Source organism: Rhincodon typus, chromosome 14, assembly GCF_021869965.1.
Source record: "Rhincodon typus isolate 14 chromosome 14, sRhiTyp1.1, whole genome shotgun sequence".
Classification (NCBI taxonomy): Eukaryota; Metazoa; Chordata; class Chondrichthyes; order Orectolobiformes; family Rhincodontidae; genus Rhincodon; species Rhincodon typus.
The window spans coordinates 37,081,142-37,104,273 of NC_063345.1; the positions used below are offsets into that span (position 1 = coordinate 37,081,142).

Below are 23,132 nucleotides of genomic sequence, written 5' to 3' on the forward strand. Positions count from 1 at the left end.
AAGAAAGAAAGACCCACAGGATTAGCCATCTCAGATCACCTCATCATTCTAATGGTCCTGAGGCCTGAAATCTACAAGCGCTAGTGATATTTTCTGAAACATGTGTGGACCTTCCCTCATCAGAATGGATGTATCATCCCACATTCCCTCCCCAGTTGTTCAGAAGGCCCAAAGTGGGACTGTTAAATGCGTTGCTCTGGTAAAGAATAACTGACAGGTGTGCTGTGCCTTGAGTAAAGTTCCAAACTTGAAAATTGAACTTCCTTTGCACCAGGAATTAAACAGGTAAAATTCTGCCCATAATCTTGAAAGCATACCTTCCTTTCTCAGATTTTAGAACATACATGAGTGATCAACTGCATAATTAATAAAATAAAGTGTGTTATCCTTCGAAGTCAGGCACAAAGGGCAGAATTTTAGAGAGGTCTGAGAGGCGTGGACCATTGCGAGATTTGTGGCAAAATCGGACAAGAAGTGAGGGAGGGGGATTTAGAGTGGTACTTACTCAGAATGTGAAACGTAGATGTCTCAGCATCTCTAAAGAAGTGGTCCAGCCTTCTCCTATGTGAGCCTGGACTCTCCTCGGAATTGCTGATGAGTTGAATATAGGGCACCCCTCCGCCCATCTGGGCCTTTCCGCTCTATTCTGGGCCGTCTTCTCCTGCAGGGAAAGAAAGAGATTGATTGACATGAAAATGGGTGACAAGGTTGTTAGTTTTGGTGCAGATGCTCAAAAGCTGATGAGATGACCTGGGTGTGTGAGTTGGGGCAGATATTGCAGGCAATAGTGAGAGTGGTAAAGCATGATCCTTGGTTGGAGGTGAATGTAGTGGTAGAAATAGAGTGAGTGTGAGATAACACAGAGAAGAGTATGGCACTTAGCCTGCCAGAACAGAACAGATCATTGACCTTCTTATGGCATTGTTATCTGCACCATTGAGATGGCAGTGACCCGGGTGGTGACCTCAAGTGGTGGTGTGGCCTCCTCTGCCAATCCTTCCAGAAGAGGATTCCTCTCCTTTGCACCACTCCCTCATCCAGTTTCCTTTCTCTGATATGTTCAGGCTCCATCCTTGACCAAGCAAGGCAGCTTCAGAACGTCAGTGCTCGTCTGGGTGCATAGCACTCTTTAAAATATGAAGCCCTTGCAAGGGATGCAGGTCTTGCAGCTGATTACTGGTGAGAGTTGTTCCAGGAACAGTGTGTGATAAAATGGAAGGTAGAATCAGATGTGAGAGATGCCATAGTGTCGGGGTAGGTAGTTAAAAAGATACGTGTGGTAAGATAGGCGAAGAACTCTTGTTGGCCAAAAGAAGTAATATTCAGCCCATTATGTTAAATAGAACACTTTAATGGTCTCATTCAAACATTGCGACTTTCACAATAATATGGTAGTTACCACATGCATCATATAGAGACTTAGGGCAAGATGTTTCAGATGGTGCAGTCTCCTGTCCTGCCACCTAAACAGTCAACATATCACCCACATCCTATGAATAAATAAATACATTTGAAATAAACATACTTCTGTCCTGATACACCTGAAATGTCTTGTTCACATGTTGATCAAATATCTGACTCGGTGTTCTTCAGACATAAGATAGGCAAAAAAAACAGAGATCTTTTGCACTGCACACAATATGGAGGACTTCCCCACTCAATGCACCTCAACTGCTGATATTTTAAAGGGCTGTGGAAGGTATCATTTCATTCGGCCTACTTTCTAGATATCTTGTAAGAGAGCATCTGTAGATAAATCAGTCGATAGTTAGCTGTCCCTGGAAATCTGCTAGTTGAAGTGTCACAAAGCTACTGGAGACAGGCTGGACAAGCATAAAGTTTGTACTGTTTTTGTACCTTTCCTGGATTGACTTGTGGCACTTAGATCTTCTGGCTGCTGGTTTCAATTATTGGTCAAGAGATCCCAATCTTGGAAGGCTGATGCAGAGCCTCAGAAATCTGCATTTTGATTTTGTTTTAGGCACAAAGCCCAACCTAGGGACAGGTCTGCACCAGGAGTTCCCAAACTGTACAAATAGCCAAGGAAGGAAGTGTCCTTGCATTTTCATGCTCATGATACAACACTTCCAAGGTACACTGTAATATCTAAAAGGAATATCTGTTCTAATAAGCCAGATGCCACCCCTGAAAAAACATTGAGAGCCAGTCTTAAATGATGAAACAGTAAATTCAACAACTCATTATGAGGAACCTCAGTTCAGAGCAACTGGTTTATAATTAAAATTACTGATTAATTTGCAGCATAATGGAGCTTAGCTTCCATCACTTTAGAAAATTTTAAAATGTCCAACTTTGAATGTTGTGGATGTAATGTATAAAGTAGGAAGGTCTGCAGCTAAAAGAAACAGCCTTGGTTTCACAAAAAGGAGTGAACAATTTCTGAGGCTACGTGCTTAACACAGTTATACAAGGACATTTCATTGTGATGAAGTACCCCTGTTGCATTATACTTGAAAGCTCCATGACAATATGTGAGTCAAAATTTTGCTTCTCAAAGGCATCTCATTTAGAAGCTAAAGTTGCAGTTTGTATTGGCTCTGTCACCTTTGACTTTAACTTGAAATTCCTTGATATAAATGCTATTGTTTTGCACAACAGCTTTAATATTATATCAGTAAGTCAGTGCTCTGCAGAGTTGCTCAGGCACCCCTATTTCTGACAGCAACTGAGACCAATGACACAGCATACGAACATTTGAGAATAACGTAATGGATTACAGAATTATAAAGTTCAGGATGCCAAAACACTCTAATATGTATTTATAATCATTGCAAACTGCACATTTAGAAGAACTTGTTTCTGTACATCAGCTGACTTTTTCCAACATTGATTCACCATGCTCCATGGTGAATATCTTATGTTCAAAATTACAGAATTAAGCATAATCCATTGGAAAAATTATTTGTATATTTCTGGACTTCTGTGAGCTTGAGTGGCTGAGTGTGTTTCTGGTTGGGTGTAGGTGTAAGGGTGAGTACAGTGTTTCGGGTGAGTGACAGGATACAACTCTGTGGATTTTGAGTGAATTAACGTTAACTGGGGGGGAGGTGCGTAGATATTTTCTAAAGAACCTGGTCAAAGATGCTATCAAACACCTTTAGAGTAGGTAGAATTTGAACTTGAGCCTCCTGGCTCAGAGGTTAAGGTTTCAGCAAAATTATATTGAAGTGTGAGCCTTACTATTTTAGTAGCAAGGTATAAGACTTTGTTAATTTGTAGTATATGAAGGCTGAGTCTTAATTTAATATGAACAAGCCCCGGACCACAGTGAATTGGCAATAATTGAAGTCTGTTCTCTATAATAACCAAGACATGAATTTAATTTTAACAGAATGATTAGATATGTAGCAAGATGGTGGATTTCTGGAGTTCGAGTTGAATCAATAATTGATTGATTTTGTCCTTACAGGGTAATTCAGGCCTTGGATTTAGTATTGCTGGAGGAATCGATAATCCTCATGTTCCAGATGATCCTGGGATTTTTATTACCAAAATTATTCCTGGTGGAGCCGCTGCAATGGATGGACGACTTGGGTAACTAACTAGTAATTTGCAGAAAAGACATTGTGCAATATGAAATTGCATGTGTTCTTACATAGAGAGGTGTGTTCACCACTAGTGACTAGCCTTTAGTGATGCACTCTCCACTCACTCAAGCAGGTTGACTGTTAGTAGTGATAGGACCTGGGTGCTAAAGAAAGTAATTGTAGCATTTACTGATGTGTTGTTGGTGACCCAGCTGAAGTGGTGGGGCAGTCAAATCCCTCAATCTGTCAGAATACAGGAGCCTGTTAATTTCTATACTAATCATGTTGGAGAACATCCATCTCAATTGGATTTGATAATTCTTACATTGGAATTGCTTAATTTTTCCTCCACAGGAATTCTGTCTCCCTTCATGTACTTCACAGCTCAAATTACACTGGACACATTATTTGTCAAATAATTGTGTTTTGACTATGATTTCAAAGCATGTGAGCAGGAATTATTCCTATCTGAATTGTTGAAGTGTGTGATGCTGTCCATGCTGTCCTTTATTTCTACTGGGTAATTGAATGCGTTTTGAATAATGAGCAATTTGTTTCTGCTCCTTTTTTGCATGGCATGAACCATTATCATGTGTGATCATCCCATTTCTATGTTGCAAACATGATAGATACCTTTGGACAATGAACAGAGTAATGACCTCATATCTGTACTCTGCAAAGTAAATCTCTGCCATGTACTACATGTGGTGTCGCTGGAAATAAATATAGTAATATTTTTCTCCAAGGATTGGAAATTTTGTACATTTCTTTGCATTGCCAAGATGCTGGGGCTGTCATTTCCCACATCTTCAGTTTTGATTAATTATTTTCACTTTTTAATATCAGACAGTAGATTTTTTTCTGGGCAATCTGTCAAGTGCTAGTTAAAGAGAGGATACATTGATCTCTGAAAAAAGAGGAAACCTCATTCCTGACCTCCTGACCATGAAATGAATGCCGGGAACCATTAGCCTTTCAGGCAAATAGCAGAATTGTTACTATCAAGATCAATGTGGAGGCACTATGTTTCAAAAGATTCTTCGTAAGTACGTTGAAGAGCCTTAGGTTACAGAACACTTGCTTTATGGGCCCAGGTTATTTTGCAGAATGATGTTCCCTAATGCAGAGATGACAACGTTGAATATCTACAGGCAAAAAAACAATGTATCTGTAGCATTAACGAGCAATAGAAACATAAGTGAGAAACAGTAAGTTGCGTATGCCACCTGGAGTGCAAAGTCATTCAAGAGCATTAAAATAATCTCAATAATTCTTTTTTTCTAAACTCTATTTCCCTTTTCTATATTTCTATGATTTGTGTGAATTTCTCATTTCCTTCTTTCACTTGACAGTTTGGGAAGATCTGGTGCAGCAACTTATGTATAACTAGCATAATCTGGCAAAAAATAAATTATCAAATAAAATAGATATTCAGATAATGTTCTTACTGAATAGGACAATGAATGAAAGAATAGAGCACAGAGGTCAAAATGCCAGATTTGCAACACTCCCAATTTTCAGGTCATTGAAATTCAGCACAGAAAAAAAGTGTTAAAAATTAAGCAAAATTGAGCAATGGTTACTTCAATATACAGTCACACGAACAAGCGCTGCATCACAAAAATGTAACTTGTGCTGAATTTATCCAATTATCTCTAGTTTTACTTGAGTTTAATCATTGTTAATCTTCAACCATTGGTTGTACTTTGAGAAGCTACTCATTCAAAAAGTTAAATTTCCAGTATTGCTGTACTAATATTTCATGGCCAGATGGCTCTCTTTACCATTCTCTTTGTCCAAGCACATCATTGGGATCACGCCTCTTTACTACACAAGTGGCATCAGTTAGCGTTGGTTTTACTTTTTAAAAAGGGTCACCAGAATTTTAAAAAAAGGAAATTGCTAAATCATTTGGAATATTGTGTTTAATTTTAGTTGTACATCTTACGAAAATATATGGCATTTACCTTAAATAAAAATACCTGAGATAATAGGATTAGCTAAGATACAAGATTGATATGGTTATGTTACGTACATGAGAAGGTTAAAGGATGATTTAATCACATTTTAGATATTTGAACGGATACTTACCTTTAGTCAGAGAATCAAGAGCAAGATTACGTGTCATGGAATTTGAGATAAAGTCGTTCGAAGGAATTCCAAGAAAAAATAAACGACATTTGAGTTATGAGAATGTGCCCCAGAAAGTTGTAAATATAAAGTTCATTGAGACATTTAAAAAGCAGATATTTCCTTGGGATCAGTCATATCAGTCTCAGGACATTACTGCAGGAGTTCCTCAAGACAGTACCATAGGCATCAGAAGGTCAGAGGTAGGAATGCTCCCTGTTGATTGCACAATGTTAAGACTATAAGACCAGAAGAAGGAGGAATAGGCTGTTCAGTCCTTCGAGCCTGTTCCTTCGTTCGACAGGATCGTGGCTGATCCGACAATTCTCATGTTTACTTTCCTGCATTTTCTTAGTAATCCTAGGTTCCCCTACTAGCCAAGATCAATCTATCTCAGCCTTAAAATGTACACAAGGACTCTGCTCTTAGAACTCTCTTTGGCAAGGAGTTCCAAAAACTCTTAACCCTTTGAGAGGAAAAATCCTCTTCATTTCAGACTTAAACTGGTGCCCCTTTATCCTGAGACTATGTCCTCTGGTCCTAGACTCTCCCATGATGGGAAACATCCTTTTAGCTTACCTTGTCAAGGTTTTTGGGAATCCTATGTGTTTCAATGAGATCACCTCTCATTCTTCTAAATTCTAATGAGTGGAGTCCCAACCTGTTAGCCTTTATTCATAGGACAATCCCATCGTACTGGGGATCATCCTCGTGAAGCTTCTCTGAACTGCCTCCAATGAAGTTATATCCTTCCTTAAATAAAGGGACCAAAATTGCCCGCAGTACTCCACTACTCACCAGCACCTTACACATTTGCACAAAGACTTTCCTACTGTTATGCTCCAGCCCTGTTCAAGTAAGGTTCAATGTTCTGTTACCCTTCCTGATTACCTGCTGCACCTGTATGCTGGCTTTCTGTGTTTCGTGCACAAGTAACCCCAAGTCCGTTTGCATTGCAGCTTTCTGCAGTTTTTCTTCAATTAAATAATGCTGTATTGTTTTGTTCTCCTTTCCAAAATGAACAACTTCACATTTTCCCACATAATACTCCATTTGCCCAATTACTTAATCTATCAATAGCCCTCTGTAAACTATTTGTCTCCCTCTCACAACTTGCTTTTCCACCTATTTTTGTGTCACCTCCAAATTTGTCTTCAGTACTTTCACTTCCTTCCTCCCAGTCATTAAACTAAATTTAGCAAATTCCTGACTCCCCAAATACAAAGGCAACCCATGTCTAACAGCAGCAAGACTTGGCCAACAATTAGGCTTGAGCCAATAATTGGTAAGTAACACTTGTATACACAAGTGTCAGGCAAATTTTAACAAGAGATTCTCACAATCTACCTTTGATATTTAAAAACATTACCATTGCAGAATTCCCCACAATTACCATCCTGGGGGTTACCATTAAACAGAAACTGAACTGAATGAGTCATATAAATGCAATGACAAGAAGAACAGGTTTGAGGCTGGAAATTCTGCTGTGTGTAATTCACCTCTAGATCCCCGAAGCCTGTCCGCTGTTTACATGGCATGAATCAGGATTGGGATGGAGAATTCTCCATTTTCCCAGATGTGTGCAGCTCCAACAGCATTCAAGAAGCTTGACCCCATCCAGTTCAAGGCAGCTTGCTTAATAGGCATTCTATCTAATGCCTTCAGCATTTATTCCCCTCACTACCACAGTGGCAACAGTCCATACCATCTACAACATAGACTGCAACAACTCACCGTAGTTCCTTAGACAGCACCTTCTAAACCTGTGACCACTAACATTTAGAAGGACCAGGACAACAGATACATAGGTATGCCACCTCCTCAAAATTCTCCTCCAAGTCACACATCACACTGACTCAGAATTATATCACCGTTCCTAAACTGTTGCAAGGTAAAATCCTGAAACTCCCTTCCATTGTGTGAATACCTGCACCCAAGGAGTGGAGTAGTTCAAAAAGGCAGATCATCATCACCTTCTCAGGGACAGTTATAAATAGAGAGCAAAATCTGGCCAAGCCAGCAATGTCCACATCCTGTGAATGATTTCTTTTAAAAGTAATTTGTTGAGGAATTAGAAGATTTATTCTGGAAACTATGCAGCCTGTGCTGAAACTTATGGGATGGAAGTGCAATCAGACATTGGATTACCACACCATTGCCCTAATTCTCCAAAATTGCTAATATTCTCATTTAAAGAGAAAGCAGGATGTTGCCATTAAAATGGTGATACTGTTGTTAATAAAATGGTGATCAAGACTGATAAATAAAATTACCTACTTCTGATCATGTAGGATGAATTATCTAATTATGCATTTCCAATGTACAGCCTTATCCTGAGGGAGTGCATATTGAGAAGTTGTGCAAGTGTAGTTTAAAGCTTCCTTTTCTGTTACAGTAATAAAATTAAAGTCCATGCAAATATGATTACTTAATGTGCATTCTGGAGGGTGTGGCTGTATGTGGGAGCATGCTATTGGAAATTTTAACTCTTTTCTATGTTCTTGTAATGAATAATGAATATGTACAACCTAAGGATTCAAGATGTACCACAGCCTCTGAGCAGTCCAAACCTATTCACACCACGAGCTGAATTCAATTGACCGCAGCAATCCGCTTGTTGGAGACCTCCACTGCTGCCATTTTCATGTACCCCTACAGAAGTAAATGCTAATTAGGCTGTTAATTTCATGCCGCAGAGATTTCATGCTTTTAAAGCTGAAGATCCTGTTTCTATAGCCGCCAATCAGAGGTATGGTACTTTTCAGTCCCACACTGATATTGTAACTGACGTAGGAACATTATGGAGGCCCTATGACACATAAACACATTGGTACATTCGGTCAGTAACACAGACCTTCGTGTTGGGTGGTGTGTTGGTTTGTGGAGAGCAAATGTCCTCTTTCAGTGATACTGGGTTTTGCTGCTGAGGGCCACAGATTACCCAATTCCTCCTCCTCAAGGAGGCTGCCAGCTTTTACTGGGAAGCTTCCACATGTGGTATGTGGAGCTACTCCCCTCATCTCCACTATCTACTGCCAATGGTAGAATACAACTTGTGACATGATAATGCCTTAAGGTCACCTCAGTTGGCCACCAGATGGAAAATCCATCATCAAAACTTCCACACCTGAATCTATTCCCTTAATGCATCTCCCAGCCTGCTCAGGGATACGGGAATTAAATTCTGCCCCCTATTTGTGTATTCCTCATGCTTAAACCTGCAGTATTTTGTTGATCTTATTCAAATGTGCATTTTAATTTTCATCATCTCAGTCTTCCCAATTTTATCATCATTTGCACCCCTATTACATTTTCAATACTGTTTAATAATTTCAGAATCAAATTCTTTTTTAGGATGAAGTGAAACATGTCCATTTTGCAGGAAATGTCCACTGCTGGAGCCCTCAACCTTGATTGCTTTTGGTGTTTTCAGGGTCAATGACTGTGTGCTACGAGTCAATGATGTGGATGTTTCAGAAGTCGTTCACAGTAAAGCAGTGGAGGCACTGAAGGAGGCAGGACCCGTTGTTCGACTGTTAGTTCGTAGAAGACAGCCAGCCACAGAGGCTATATTAGAAGTGAATCTTTTGAAAGGACCTAAAGGTAACTTTTTAATGACTGACGATAATGCTGATCTGATCTGTGCCATTATTACCAATGCAAGGAAAGGAAAGGAAGATAAAACTAACTGCCTATCAATCCTCAGAACTCAGTCCTTAGTTTCCTTGTTCTGTTGATAACCCTTCTTCCAAGGTTAAAGCAGTATCGTTAAAGTATATGTTTCTTTCCAAAATATGAATATAAGCAATAACTTCTGATTATACAACACAAATAATATGTCAGCAAACCTTGACTCAATAATCTAGTGAAGCAGCTGGCTTTCTGATTCTTAGTAACTCAAACATTCACAGACTCAATAACAGCAGCTGCACTTTCACACACTCAGAAATATTCAGTGCCTGCATTCCAGGTCTCAGAAAACACAGAGCCTGATTACTCGAAGTCCCAGGAATACACAGTGTCTACCATTCCCAAACTCAGGAGTATACAGGATTTTGAATGCAAAAGTGAAATTTGGAAAGTGGTCATAGAATAATGAGAATACATATGCTAACGACGATGATGTATATGATGATGCTCTGGCACATGCAGTTGAGATGCTAAGAGAGGAATGGATAACTTAACTATAGAACTGTATTGCAAAGATCAGTATTCTGTATATTAGTATGTAAATAAAATAGTTTACTAGAACTGCTGAGAGTCAAACAGTAGTCACTTTTAGAGACAGAGTTGCAGCAGACTTAAAATATAGACAGTCCAGCATTAGAAAGCAACCTCAAGAGTACAGTATAGGTATGCAAAGAACCAGGACAGGGGCACAACAACTGGGACCTCTGGTACTCAGGTCAGAAAATAGGGTTGCTATGCTTCAGTCAGGCAAAAGGACTGCTATGCTTTGGTCAGACCTGAGGTGCTCAGGTTGAGGGCTGGTGCTGCTGTGCTCAGATCAGAGACAGGGTTGCTGCCCTCTGTTTGGGTCAAGGTTGGGGCTGTAGTGTTCAGGTTAGGGGCAGGAGCTCTGTGCAAGTCTGAGGACTCAGGGATGCAGCCAGGACCTCAGGCCAGAGGCAGCATCAGGGCCTGTGATTTTTGTCCCTGCCCCAACAGCTAGACCTCATGGAAGTCAGAATCTATGAAGAAAGAACAACATGAGATTGAATCCATGGAAGCAGCTCAACCCAATGAGTTCATTTCTGGATTGCAAATCCATCTCCAGCAGAGAAGCAAACAAAACTTCTGATTTTTGTCAAGGCAATGGTTAATTGAGGAGGAGTCAGAAGTTGTGGGCAATGAGTGGGATTGGAAGCAGACAGTGTAGAGGTGTACTTCCTTTTGGCCTGATTCTGCAGCCATGGCACATATTTTGAAAATTTTACCAGTGGCCAAGGTCAGGCTAACCGGCCTATAATTTTGCCTCCCTCCCTTCTTAAACAGGGGTGTTACATTAGCCATTTTCCAGTCCTCTGGAACCCTCGCCTTTCCCAGACTTATAAAGGCTGACAAATCCAACTGCAGTGGAGTCAGTGAAGTGGCTGATCTATCTATGCCAGTGTGAGGATGAGTCTAAATCTAGCTTAAAGTGAATTGTAAATTATAGGGACTTACATGATACAATCAGTACTAGCTGCATATGGGTGGAGTGATACTTTTTTCTGGTAATGGAGGTTGCTAGCTCATGTTCCTAACGGTAGCCAACCACAAACTACACCTCCTCTTGATTGCTGAGGCAGTGGGGAATATGATTTATTGCCCAACCTTGGGAATAAGAGCATTGGTCGCATCTTTATTGCCGCTGATGTCCCCTATTACATACTTACAGAAGACAGTGGTGTACACATTCCGAGCTGTGGGGAATTTGGGGGTTACTAATTTGGCACAACCTACTTTCAAACACTTGGATGAAGTACACAGTCAACTGAGCAAAAGGTTCAGAAGATCATCAAGTTTTCTATATTATAATCTCATACATAATGCTATCAGTACAACGCAATCGGAAGCATTTACAACCATCAATATATTTCTTGAAAACACAGAACAAAACAGCCGGAATGATAAGAGTTGACAGAATTGACACAAGAGCTAATGCCACATAAAAACCGAAAGAACTGCGGATGCTGTAAATCAGGAACAGAAACAAAGTTGCTGGAAAAGCTCAGCAGGTCTGGCAGCATCTGTGAATGAGAAAACAGAGTTAACGTTTTGGGTCCGGTTCTAAGGAAGGGTTACCAGACCATTAACTCTGTTTTCTCCTTCACAGATGCTGCCAGACCTGCTGAGCTTTTCCAGCAACTTTGTTTTCGCTCAAGAGCTAATGCCAACCTATTACCACTATGCATCCTAAAAGACAAGTATCCCTGTAAGTGGAACTCCATGGTATGGCCTTACAAGTCGTAGAATTATAGAGATATACAGCATGGAAACAGGCCTTCTGGTTCAACTCATCCACATCAAACAGACATCCCAGTCTGAAGTAGTCACGTTGGCCAGGATTTGGCCCATATCCCTCTAAACCCCTCCTATTCTTAAACTCATCCAGATACCTTTAAATATTGTAATTGTACCTTCCTCCACTACTTCCTCCGGCCACTCATGCCATACACTCAGTAACCTCTCCATGAAAATCTAGCCGTCAAGTCCCTTTAATTTCCTTTTGCTCACACCCTACATCCATGTCCTCTGGTTTTGGACTCCCCTACTAGGGAAAAAAAAATTGCTTGACTATTCACCCTATCCATGCCCTGCACGATTTTATAAACCTCAATAAGGTCACCTCTTATTTTCTGATGTTTGACAGAAAAAAGTCCCAGCCAATTCAGCCTCTCCCTATAGCTCAAACCCTCCAATCCCAGCAACATCCTTGTAAACTTTTTCTGAATCCTCTCAAGTTTAACGACATCCTTCTAAAGAAGGGTGACCAAAATTGTACACTGTATTCCAAAAGTGCCTTCACCAATGACCTGTAATCTGGACAATGACATCCCAACTCCCATACTCAATATTCTGACCAATGCCAAACGTCTTCTTTATTATCCTGTCTACCTGCGACTCCACTTTCAGGGAACTATGCACCTGCATCCCTAGGTCTCTTTGTTCGGCAACACACCTCAGGGCCTATCATTAAGTGTATAAGTCCTGCCCTAGTTTGCCTTACCAAAATGTAACATCTCACATTTATCTAAATTAATTCCGTCTGCCACTCCTCAGCCCATTGGCCCATCTGATCAAGGTCCCATTGTACTTTTGATATAATCTTCTTCACTGTCTACATCAGCAATTTTGGTGTCATCTGCAAACTTACTAACCATTCCTCCTATATTCATTTACATAAATGATGAAAAGCAGTGGACTCAGCACTGATCCTAGTAGTAGACCGCTGGTCACTGGCCTCCAATCCAAAAGTCAACCCTCCACCACCACCCTCTGTCTCCTACCTTCAAGTCAATTTTTGTATCCAGTTGGCTAGTGCACTCTGGATCCCATGTAATCTAACCTTGCTCACCAGTCTACCATGAAGAATCTTGTCAAACACTTTGCTAAAGTCCATATAGACAATGTCTACTGCTAAGACTGTCTCTTGGAATATACGAATCACCAATTCTATGCATTGGCAGAATTACACTATAGTATGAATACGCATGGACATATGGCTTTCTAAATATCTTCTACCTGTTAAGATACTACTGGTCCAGCAGTGGCAGGACTACCAATATGCACAGATCATGATATAGTCACAATCCATTAGATTTAACCTGTACCCACTCAAATCAGCTGAGTTTGAAGACATTCTGGTGGTAGATTTGATATTTTTTGGCCATGCCAGTATGAATTATTTTTTTCTATTCATTCAGGGGATGTGGGCTTCACCACCTGGGCTAGCAATCATCGCCCATCCCTAACTGCCCTTGAGAAGGTGGTTCCTTCTTGAACTGCTGCAAACCATTTGCTGTAGGTAAATCCAAAATGCCTTTCAATACTACTGTCTCACATCTAGTTCTTACGTTATGGGTGCTAACATAAGCATTGTTGCATCAGATACAAATAGCCTGCTGGAGCAAAGGCCACACCACAGTGGAAGATTGGTATTGGACAAACAGCCTGAAACAGAGCGGCTAAAATGTTGAAGGTGAGGTAATGATGCAATAATTGTGTGGAGTAGTGATGAACTCAATTCTGAATGGAACTTTCTTGGTTTAGTCCCAGACTCAAGGGTGACACAATGTTTTAGGTTGGGAGCCCAATTTCTTATTGATCAAGCTTTTCTGAGGCTTCTTCCCAAAGCCATGGTATTAGCATCCCACCTCCAGGCTCCCTGACTAATTGGGATCACACACCCATTCTGTCAAAGGATTTCTAGTTAACAGGACCAACCATAAATTCTCCCTTTTTAATTGCTGAGACCAGTGGAAATGTTATGTATTGTTTCACACTGGCAATTAGAACATTGGTCATCACTTTCATCACTGGGATACACAAACATTTCACCTCTCTGCTTCTTCTCCTTGCAGGAGAATAGAGCAAATAAAATTATTAGAACCAGACACTCAAGGAATTTGGGATGTAGCCCTCCGCTGGTATCACTTTGCTGCTCAATGGCAAGGCATGTCAACCAGGGAAGAACATTGGTTTCAGGAGGCAGCAGATATTGACAGTTACTTGTTGTTACTGCTAAGGGTCATGAGGCACTAGTGCTGACATATCAAGAGTGCTGTTGCTCTGCCTGTAGATTGTGGGCTGGGAACTACTGAATCTCAGTATTTGTCTCTATGATAGAGATGTGGTTGAGGATAAAGCAGCTGATGATTAGCTCCTGCTGGAGTTGTTAGTGCTAGTGTGGCACCTGCCTTTGTCCCTTGGGAGGCTACATAAGATTTTCCCAGGTTGCAGTGAAGCATAGTAACATAAAAGAGTAGCTGGAAGTGAATGAAGTGCTAAGCAGCTAAAGCAACTTTCAAGGGATTGAAAGTCAGTGAGAGAAATGCTTTGAACACCAGCCATATCTGGGAGCTCCTCAATGTAAATGGTCAAAGATATCCCAGTTTGCCAGTTTCTGTGGAGAAGCATTTCTCTGTGTGCATTCACTTCAGTGATGCTGGCAAGGTGCATACATAGCACGGAAGCCATGCACTATTGGGAAAGAAGGATTTTAGATTTCAAAGGTTCTTAATTTCCTTCGTAATCTCCTCAATTATTTGCCCATCTGAATTTGGAACCCACACTGGGGAAAACCAGAAGAGATGCAATGACATTCAGATCCTGATCTCATATAATTTTATGGAACTATCACATCCTGCACACACCAAACATTGCCTCTTCCTGGCAGTGAAATTTCTGTCTGTAACCCGTATTTAACCACAGTGTTACTGATGGATGTAGATGCTGTTACAACCATGGGCAATTGTGATTAAGCACAATAACCTGTAATGTGTAGTTCAAACCATAGCCAAATCATAGTAATCAATTTGGCATGGATAGCCTACACAGTTATGAGTTAAATTGATGGATATGTGAGAAAAACAGGTTTACAAAAACTGGCTAACTGACCCAGTAAAATATACAAAAGCATGGCAAAAAATAAATATGTTTTCCTAAGAAAAAAGTTAACAGCGAGAAAACAGATGATATGAATATTATTCTGGAGTTAGGTGTTGGCGTAATAATCAACATTTAGCTAAGTGATGCTTTACGTTTTTGAGCATCATAAAACATTTGTTATCCATGCTTCAGTAAAGCAGACATAGTGACAATGCTATCCAGTGAAATGACCAGAATCAAAGAGAAAATTTGATGAGATCTAGGACTGCTAGTTGACTCATCTCTCACTGTGCTTAAATAGCATTAAAATGATTATATATTCTTGAATAAATGCCTAGTTATATAGCCAGATCACTGAAGTTGAAATTCTCAGTACTGCAGTCGTCTGGTCAGGCTGCATCTGGATTACTGTCTACTGTTCTGTTGTTTGTGATATAAAGAATTCCTGGAGGCAATGAAAAGAGGAAAGAGAAATGGGTTGATTTCAGCTTTTAAATGAGCAATGAGATGTGCAATTTGATAGGCTATGGCTCTTCAGCCTTAAACGCATAGAGGAAAGCTTTTGTATGTTTATGAGACAATTAACAAAATAGAGAAGGTAATCCCAAAACAATTTTAATCAGATATGCTCATGTAGTAGGACAGAGATCACAGTTTCACGTTTATAGAGAACAACATTAAAATTGAAATCAAGAAACATTTATGTGCACATTTGAATGATTAACAGCAGCAGAATGCCAGCTATAATGGTTGTAGCTGGAGCATCGCATTTATTTGTGACATAACTGGTTTAAAAGCTGGAGTGTTCTGAAAGTGTAGGATTATTCAGACTAAATGTTCTTCCCTATCGTGGTTGTTTTCTGGTTGATAAGATGTAATGAGTGGTCAGCCTTAGTAATCAGTGGTAGGACCTCAGCTTTTTACAATTTGTTTAAATGGTTTGGATGAAGGGAGTGGAAGTATTGTTGCTAAATTTGCTGATAACACAAAGGTAGGTAGGAAAATAAGTTGTGAAAAGGGCAAAAGGAAACTATAATGGAATACAGATAGGTTAAGTGAGTGAGCAAAGATCTTGCAAATGGAATGGGAAAATGGGAATTTGTCTAGTTTGGTAGGAAAATTAAGCATTATATCTAAATGGTGAGATGTTGTAGGGCTCTGAAATGCAGAGGAATCAGAGTGTCCTAGTGCAGAAATTGCAAAGTATTAGTATGTAGGTACAGCACGTCGTTAGGAAACCTGTTTGAATATTATCATTTCATACAAGAGGAATTAAATACAAAAGTAAGGATGTTTTGCTCAAATTGTACAGAGCATTGGTGAGCACTGTGCACAGTATTAATCTTATTTAAGGAATGATGGAAATGGTTTGAAAGAAGTTCAGAGAAGGTTAACTAGATTATTACTTGGAATGAATGTGTTGTTTTATGATGAAGATTGGACAGTCTAAGCTTGTAGCCACTGGAGTTCAGAAGAGTAAGAGGTGACTTGATTGAAACATAAGATCCTGAGGGGCTTTGATAAGGAGTATCTGGAGAAAATGTTTCCTCTTGTCAGAAAATCTAGAACTAGAGGTAACTCTATTAAAATAAGGGACTGCCCATTAATGAAAGTGACTGGGAGAAAATATTTCTTCCATTGGGTCATCGGTCTTTGGATACCTCTTCTTCAAAGGTACTGGAAGCACAATCCTTGAATATATTTAGTGCAGAGGAAGATAGATACATTCTTGATAACCAAGAAGGTGAAAGGCTTTTGGAGGCAGGTGGGAATGTAGACCAATGAGATCAACCATGAGCTAATTGAGCCACCTCAAGGGACCAAGTGGCTTACTCCTGCTCCTAATTCATACATTTGTACAAACAATTGAGACTGTTCTCAATACCATTTTTCACCAAGCTAAACTTTCTTCGGAGTTCTGTTACTTTAATCCTGAATACACCTTTTTCACCAGTTCATCTTTCATGTACCTTCATGCCCTCTCTGCCACACCTCATGCACGAAACTCACCTCCTCCTTCATTCACCACATTACCATCAACCTACTGATAACACAGTTGCAGTATTAGCTGCCATACTAATTTATTTCCATTCCCAGGCACTGTACCCCTCTCTTTCAAGACCACTGTATTCACCTTACCCTTCACCTTCAGTTTGCAAATACTATCCTCTCAGATCTCTGCTTTCTTTCCAAAGCTCTTGAACATGTTGTCGCCTTCAACTTTCCAGCAACTCCTTGTTTGGATTTTTTCTTCAGGGGAATCTCTCCATCAGCAGATATGTGATCAGCTACAACAAATATTGGCTATATTTAGATCAGGTTTCTCATTGTCTCCCTCAACACTTGTAGTGTCTGGATTGTCAGACTGCTTGACCAGTATCCAGCCTTGGATCACACACGTTTCTTCCAACTGGACATTGATAAGATCTATCATAAATTCTAGAATTATCTTTCATGCTATCCATCTACAACGCGAATCTCCATGGTATGAATGGCCATATGTTCTCTTCTACCCTTGGCATAGTCCATTTACTGCTGAAACCATCATCTGCACCTTCACCTCCAGTTTTTTTTTAACAATTCTAATAATGGTGAGAAAGGGACAAAAGGAGGTTAAAGTCTTTACAGGAAGTAATGAGTTAGAAACACAATCCATGGAACTGTGAGGCCTGCAAGATATTTACACAGATAAGGAATTAGGCTAGATTTCATGAGAGAATTGGCATCTTGCATTAGAAATATTTTTATCTCACTGTTTTTTAGACAAAGCAGGGAAGTAATGAGATACATTTTTTTAAAGAGAAAGCCTACTATTGAAGGTCCAGCACATTTTCAAATGGATTTCTATTCAACCATCATTACTCCTTTATTGTTTTTGGAATCTAGGGTGTACTTTGCAATGCAATTTTGTTTTTCATCTTGTAAGCATGTAGTTCATGTATTTTGCACACTAGAACTGAATGCTATGACAAATCAAAACTCCTTCAGGGGACCATTTGAGACCATTCCAAATAAGCGTATATTATTTAAGTAATTATTTTAGTGGACCAGGAGAAGCATGAATTGTCCTGCCCACTACTGATTTCTCCACAGTCTCCAATTCATCATCTGACTCACTGCTGCATGTTTCTCTGGCTCATCATGAAGGAGGATTTATCAATTTATCCACAACCTACCAAATTCCATTCAGGTGCTTTCTGTCCACATTAGTACAATTCTGGCAGCTCACCACTTTTATTATTTTGGGCCTCTTCACCAAAAAATGTTAGTCTTTCAGTTAAATACATCAGGGAAATTGTACAATTGTCAAGTCCATTGCTCTCCTAAATCAAAATTCTTCCCCTCCACCTCTGGCAATGGCTTTCCACAGATTTTTCACGTAATATCCTCAGTACTGTGTTCAATTGTTAAATTTATTCATTGTCCAGTTTTGTCTTCTTCTGAACTCCCAGATTCTGATGTGCTTAAAGTACTTGTTACTTAAATCTGTATAAGCTTTCAAAGTATTGAGGCACACAGTTTGAAACCACTCAAAGCATTGGAATATTCACCTTTCTAGTAATTGTTGCAGTTATTGTGGCATTCTTGCTCTCTGTTTCTCTGTCTTTCAAAGAAAGTACCTGCTGATATATCAAATTGAAGAAATATCTATCCACTGAGAACTCAGCGGTATCTAAACTGTTGCTACTGCTGAAGATTTAAACTCAATACCTCAAAGACTCGAGACTTTTTTTTATAATTGCATTTTCTTGATCATCCTTTTTGTGTTTGATGTCACATTTTATTATTTTTTTCTTGGGGTTAGAAATTAATATCATTCTTCTTTCTTTCAATCGAAAAAACCTTGTAATTGTGTCCTTAATTTTGTTTTGCATCATGTTTTAATTGAAGTGTGATAAAGTTGCATTTTAAAAGTAGTTTAAAATCTTTATTGAGGCCAACCCAGGGGGTTAAAAGAGGGGAATTGATTCACCACTTCTTTTCTGGTTGTAATACCAGTCAAATCTAGAAGTCTGACATATTCTTCAATTGTTAAAACCCTTATAATTAGGTACATCCATCTTCATCATAGCCTGCCTAGGCCCTTATTTAGAATTGCAGTATCGCAAAGAAGTAACATTGTTTTTCATACTTTGTCTCTTAGGTCTCGGGTTCAGTATTGCTGGGGGAATTGGGAATCAGCACATTCCAGGAGATAACAGTATCTATATTACTAAAATCATTGAAGGGGGTGCAGCCCAGAAAGATGGTAGACTGCAGACAGGAGATCGGCTGCTTGCTGTAAGCACTGTTTTATATTCATACTGTCATTTGTGTTTGATGAGCTTTCTGTTTTTGAATGTGAAACTCATCTGTATAGTAATAGTAAATTGCACATGAACAAATTTAAGCCAGGACCAGCACTTAAGAGCATATTTGTTTGCAACTGCATGAAGTAACTGAGAGGTTAATTTGGACACTGATTTATGCTGTGTATTTAAACTTCCAAAGGCAATTTGCAAGAAGCATTATGTGGTACTCTTGTTGATAAAATGAAAGCTCATGGTCTAAAAAGGCAGTGATTGTGTGAACATGACATTTGCTAAGAGACATAAAGCAGGAAATCATGATGAGCAGTTGTTTTTTTTTCAGTTTGAAGGAAACTGAACAGCAGTGTCCCACAGAGGATGGTATTACAGTGGTGTTTTTGACATACATGATTGAGCTTGTTCAGAGCACAATTTCAAGATTTGTAGATAGCACAAAACTCTGAAGTGAGGATGGTAATAGCAGACTTGAGGAGGACAGAGATTAGTGAAATAGGAAAACATATGTCACATTAAATTTTAGGAGGAAGAATGACAGAGGCATCATTAACTAAATTGATTAACTAAATTTAAACTGGTTTGCCTTGAGGATGGGGTACAGAGTAGCTATAAAGTCAGGAGCAAGGTCCAATCAGAGGCAGAAAGAATGCTAGGACAGTCAAGTAGACTAAGAAGACGTAAGCAGGATAAGGCACATGGAGGAAGGTCTAGAAAGTTAAATTGTATCTATTTCAATGCAAAGAGCTTGACTTCTAAAGCAGTGAACTTAAGAGCATTGATCAACTTGTGGAAATATGATATTGCTGCAATCACAGAGACGTGGTTGAAGGATGGAGAGGGCTGGCAGCTGAACATCCCAAGGTATAAAAATTTCAGGCACGATAGTGGGGGAAGAAAGAGAGGTAGGGGTATAGTTATATTGATAAAGGAACCATCTCTGCAATAATGAGGGAGGACATTGTAGAAGGGTGTCCAAATGAGGCCATTTGTGTAGATTTAAAAATAAAAAAGGGGTGATTACCTTGCTGGGATTATACTACAGGTCTCCCAAAAGTTAGAGAAAGATAGAGGAGCAGATATATCGGCAAATCACTGAAAGGTGTGAGAGAAACAGGATTTATAGTTTCAGGGGACTTCAGTTTGGCTCACATTAACTGGGATCGCCTTAGTGTGAAAGGATCAAACGATGTGGAATTTTTAAAGTGCATCCAGGAGAGCTTTTTGTTAGAGCACATAAATAGTCCTACTGGAGATGAGGCAGTACTAGACCTAATCCTAGGGAATAAAGCTGGTCGAATTGTTGAAGTTTCAGTGAGCAAGCGTTTTGGGGATAGTGACCATGACTCTGTAAGTTTCAAAGCTATTAAGGAAAGAGATAGGATTTTGCAGAAGTTAAGTGTCTAACCTGGGGAAAGGCCAATTCCAATATTATTAGTCATGATCTGGCAAACATAGACTGGGAGCAGCTACTTGCAAGTATATCTATATTTGGAAAGTGGGAGTCTTTCAAAAGAAGTAAACTGAGAATTCAGGGCCAGTGTGTTCCTCTAAGAGTGAAGGGCAAGGGCAGCAAGTCCAAGGAACCCTGGATATCAAGGGATATCGAGAGTTTTAAAGAAAAGACAGGAAGGATATGCAATGCACAGCACATTAAAAATAGAGGAAGACCTTCAAAGGTATAGAGATTGTTGGAGGTTGCTTAAAACTGAAATTAGGAAGGCAAAGAGGGGCCATGAAATATCATTGGTAGATGGGATCAGAAAAACCCCAAGAGAAAGAGGATTACTAAGGAAAGAATGAGACCTACAAGAGACCAAAGGGGTATCCTGTCATGGAGCCAGTGGACATGGGTGAGGTCTTAAATGAATACTTCTCTTCTGTATTCACAGAGGAAAATGACATTATAGCTGGGGATTTCAGTTGGGATCGCAAGGCTGTAGAACATGTTAACAAGGGTTCCTTTGTTCAAGAAGGGCAGCTAGGAAAGGCCAGGTAATTACAGACTAGTTAGTCTGACATCACTGGGAGGGAAATTATTGGAGAAAATTCTGAAGGACAGGATTAATCAATACTTGGAGAGGCAGGGATTGATTAAGGATAGTCAGCACAAATTTGTTAGAGGGATATCGTGTCTGACTAATTTAGTTGGAGTTTTTTGAAAAGATGATTAAATATACGTATGACGGTAGTGCATTGATGTGGTTTACATGGACCTCAGTAAAGCTATTGACAAAGTCCCACATGGAAGGTTGGTCCAAAGGTAACACCTCATGGGATCCAAGGCAAGTTGGCAGACTGGATCCAAAATTGGCTTACAAATTGGAGGCAAAATGTGTTGGTGCAGAGTTGTTTTTGTAATTGGAAGCCTGTGACCAATGACATACCACAAGGTTCAGTGCTGAGACCTTTGCCGTTTGTAATGTACATTAACAACTTGAATGTGAACGTAAAAGGTTTAATTAATAAGATTGCAAATGACATGAACATCATGGCTTTTGTTGATAATGATAAAGATGGTCTCAGGCTACAGTCTGATATTGATCAGCTGGTAAATTGGGTAGAGCAGTGGCAGATCGACTTTTAATCTGATAAGTCCGAGGTGATGCATTTTGGGAATGATATTGGGAACGATATCATCTAAGAGAATGATATACGCAATGAATGGTAGGACCCTAGGGAGGAGTGAGGAACAAAGGGACTTTGGTCTTTAAGTCCATAGATCCTAAAGATATCAGCACAGATAGACATGATGGTGAAGGGGGGCATATGGGATGCTTGCCTTCATTAGCCAGAGCATAGAATTCCTTTTAATGAGGATGTCTTGCTACAACTTTATAAAACATTGGTTAGGGCACAGAGGGAATATTGTGCACAGTTCTGTTTGCCACACAATTGGGAGTACATGATTACACTAGAAAGGATGCAGAGGAGATTCACCAGGATGTTGACTGGGATGAAAAGTGTCAGTTATGAGGGGAAATTGGATAGGCTGGGTTTGTTTTCCTTGGAGCAAAAGAAGCGGAGAGTTTATTTGATTGAGGAATACAAAAAATGACAGCCATTGACCGAGTAGGTCGTGAGAATCTCTTCCCCATGACAAATGTGTCTTAGGCCAGAAAGCATAAGTTTAACGTGAGGAGCAAGTGGTTTAGAAAAGATCTGAGATTTCTTTTCACCAGAGGGTGATAGATATATGTAATGTGTTGCCTGAGAGGGTGGTGGAGGCAGGTACACTCACAACATTTAAGAAGCATCTGGACATGTACTTGAAATGCCAGGGCATTATAAGCTATGGACGAAGTGCAGGTAAATGGGATCAGTGTAGTTTGTGTTTGTTGGTTGGCACAGACTTTGTAGGCTAAAAGGTCTGTTTCTATGCTGTCTGACTCCATGACTCTATAATCCTAAATTTTACAATTTTAATGTAGATGCAGGAAGAGTGAGCTCTAGTTATTTGCAAAAACACATCTTTGATGCTGCCAAGACAAGGTCATCGGGCTTTTCTTTAGCTTTATTAATGGAAGCATAAAGTTCAAAAGCAAGGAACCTAAATTAAATATTTATAAATCAATGGTTATGTCATTGTTGGAATTTTCTGCCCATTTCTGGCCACCGCAATTTAGAAAAGTGTCAAACTTTTGAAGATGGTGTGGAAGATATTTATTGCAGTGTTACCAGGAAAATAGAACTTCATTTATATGGAGATACTGTAGATGGAGAGAATGTCCTCCTTAGGGCAGAAACAATTAAAAGAGAAAACTTGAGGTTTGGACAGTTGTTATGGTCACTGTTTTCACTAGCAGGAGAATCAATAATCAGAGAACACAGATTTAACCAATTAGTAAAAGGACCAAAGGGAAGATTAGAATTTAAATTACACAATTTATTATGAGCTGGAATGCATTGCTTGAAAGGTTGGTGCAAATAGATTCAATGATAACTTTTAAAAGAGAATTGGGTAAATATTTGAACTGAACGTTTGAACTGTGAAGAAGGAGCAGGAAAGTGGGATTAATCTTTTAAATAGCCTGCCCAGATGTGATGAGCAAAAAAG

General features: G+C 39.6%; 1 protein-coding gene and 1 long non-coding RNA gene across 3 annotated transcripts in view; one reads left to right on the forward strand and one right to left on the reverse strand.

The window, feature by feature from the left end:
• dlg3 (discs, large homolog 3 (Drosophila)) overlaps positions 1 to 23,132 on the forward strand; it is a 474,567-nt gene that overhangs the window by 258,529 nt on the left and 192,906 nt on the right. The window contains exons 7-9 of the mRNA XM_048604865.1: positions 3,431 to 3,555; positions 9,112 to 9,281; positions 18,916 to 19,052. Of these exons, the coding sequence (XP_048460822.1) occupies positions 3,431 to 3,555; positions 9,112 to 9,281; positions 18,916 to 19,052 (432 nt within the window). The remainder of the gene's footprint in view (positions 1 to 3,430; positions 3,556 to 9,111; positions 9,282 to 18,915; positions 19,053 to 23,132) is intronic.
• Positions 1 to 23,132, reverse strand: part of LOC125484787 — a 39,196-nt gene that overhangs the window by 2,398 nt on the left and 13,666 nt on the right. For both annotated transcript variants that reach the window (XR_007263603.1, XR_007263604.1), the window contains exon 2: positions 506 to 661. This is a non-coding gene — a long non-coding RNA (uncharacterized LOC125484787). The remainder of the gene's footprint in view (positions 1 to 505; positions 662 to 23,132) is intronic.